Below are 2,320 nucleotides of genomic sequence, written 5' to 3'. Positions count from 1 at the left end.
CACTCGCCACAGGCCGCGCAGCGAGGGCGTGGCTCCCAGGTTCCACGTCCTGCGAGACGGGACCATGGCCCGGCGGGGCTTAGTAGCCTCCTCCGGGCACCGGGCAGCCTGCGGAGAGAGCAAGAAAAGCGAGATTGAAGCCCGCTGGCCGGCACCTTCCCCCGCCTCAACCCCAAGCAGATCGGAGACTGCCATCTGCAAGGGTCCAAGGGACTGGGTCACCTGTTAACCCAAAGCCCCAATTCCAGCGTCCCCCAGGGACCCCCCTGGGCTCACGCAATGAAACAGGCCTAGCACCATTTCAGGGTGCTCATTAAGGAGAAGGGAGGCTCAGAGGTGGGCAAGCAGCCCACCAGGTGCACCTGCAGCACAGTTGGAGACCCCACATCTCAGCCCTCCCCTCGGAGCCTGGCAGCACACAGACAGGGCACAGCCCCACATGGAGGCACCACCAGGGCCTCCAACAGCATCTCCATGAATCTATTATGAGGGGACCCTGACTGTGGCCCTGACAAGTCAGGCTAATATGCATCAAAATTCTCTTTAAATCAGCTCATTCATGTATTCAACTAGCCCTCACACTGTACTACGACTGGCAGACACCCTGCTAGGACTCGAAAATACAAAGATTCATTCATTCTTCATTTAATACTTATTTACCCAGTACCTGCTGTGTGCCAGGCACCTGCCTGGGGTCCTCTTTGATCAGCAGAGACATGGCCTCAAAGCTCCCTGTCAGGAGGGAGGTAAACACTTCAACAAACCTTCACAATCAGAACAGGAGGTAAGGGGGCTCCAGGTGGTATGGAGAATGGGGCTGGGGGTAGGAAACACTGGTCTGGGTAGAAAGCCCCATAGGGCCCTTATGCACTGAGCAAATGAACAAGACAGACATAATTTACTTTACAAGTCTATGGAACACCTATTGCGTGCAAAGTGACTCTGAAGGCATTTAAGGTGATACACCAAGCTACAGTCCCAGACTCAGACAATAAGTGATGCCATGTTTGAAAGAAGCCAAGTCAGCTCGGAGAGGTAATGTGGAGTTTGCTTTGGGTTTAAAATGGAGTTGGAGGCACCCAAGGATTTCCTAATGATGCCACCTGGGCTAGAGACCACTCTCCCCATCCCTCACTGCACTGATTGCTTTCTACCAGACTATTTAAAGCTATTTAAACAGTGTCCATTCCCCCTGACCGTCTACGGTTCCCCAGGGTGAGTCCCATGGCACCCAGCCTGGAGCAGCAGCTACATCCACACCAAACAGCTGGTGAAGGCTTACTGGGTGAATGCCTTGATAGGAATGCACACGAAAGCCTGAACTGAAAGCTTGGAAGACAGCAGGGCTAGAGATGAAATCACTGAGTTGAGAGGCTGATGGGGGTCACCGTGCTACAGGTGAGGATCCAATCATCAAAGGTAGTGCAAGATGAAAGGCAACCAGGGAGGACAGAGGTGACTCCGAGTGGGAAGGAAAGCTGGAGAAGGAAGGTCAGAGATGGCAGAAGCAACAGACAGGTGCAGAGTCCTCAGAGGTGACCAGGAGTGAGGAGAGGATGGTCAATTACCAGGGAACCATGCCACGGACAGATCAAATTGGAAGAAAGGTCAATGGAGCAGAGCAGAGGGCAGGCCTGGGAAGGTCTAAGGTGGGGTGAAGGTGGCTAGAGGAAGCTGCCACTTCCTTCTCTTTGGAGAAGTTGGCTAGGACGGGAAAGAGAGGATGTGGAATTTAGAAAAGGAGAGATCTGCACATTCTGGGTCAACAGAGGAACAGGAACGACTGAAGCATCGAGAGGCAAGAGAAGGAAGAGCCCAAGGATGGGTTGCGTGAGGTTCGCAGAGCTGAGCCCTGGAAGACTGAAGAAGACCCAAGAAGGCTCTTGGCTAGGGAGTCCTGGTCTCTGCCTTCCTTGATTAAGGAAGACACCTTGGAGGAGGAGTCTCCTGGGTGCCCTCTCCCTGGCAGGGGTCAGGACTGCGGGCGCAAAGGGTAGAATGGACGTTAATGCTGCCTATAGGCAGCTCCGCTGAGGAAATGGAGATAGACCAGTGTGGAGTGGAGATGTAGCCAGACATCCCCTTCTCCAGGCTACTCAGCACAGAGCTGGGCACACAATCTGCCCTGAGGATCAGCTGCCCAGTGGGTAAAGAAGGAGGGAGTGAGACAGGCTCCACCTGCATGCTGAGCTGCTGGAAGGTGAGATGGCAAAGGGCACTGAAGGTCGATTCCATGGTTGAAGGAGACTTTCACGTGCCTCTGGGCTTAGTTGTGTTGGACTCTTTGCGACCCTTTGGACTGTAGCCCACCAGGCTCCTC

At 54.1% G+C, this 2,320-nt stretch overlaps 1 protein-coding gene across 1 annotated transcript in view; it reads right to left on the bottom strand.

The window, feature by feature from the left end:
• KIFC3 (kinesin family member C3) overlaps nt 1–1,377 on the bottom strand; it is a 32,054-nt gene extending 30,677 nt beyond the window's left edge. Inside the window, exons 1-2 of the mRNA XM_010861969.1 lie at nt 668–1,377; nt 4–108 (exon numbers count right to left, since the gene is read on the bottom strand). Coding sequence (XP_010860271.1) covers nt 4–108; nt 668–718 — 156 coding nt within the window. The 5' untranslated portion in view covers nt 719–1,377. The remainder of the gene's footprint in view (nt 1–3; nt 109–667) is intronic.
• Nucleotides 1,378–2,320: the final 943 nt, after the last annotated feature.

The sequence above is a fragment of the Bison bison genome, unplaced genomic scaffold (assembly GCF_000754665.1).
Source record: "Bison bison bison isolate TAMUID 2011002044 unplaced genomic scaffold, Bison_UMD1.0 scf7180017864473, whole genome shotgun sequence".
Taxonomy (NCBI): Eukaryota; Metazoa; Chordata; class Mammalia; order Artiodactyla; family Bovidae; genus Bison; species Bison bison.
Note: the sequence above shows the minus strand (reverse complement) of the source record. Positions and strands in the feature narration are given on the sequence as shown.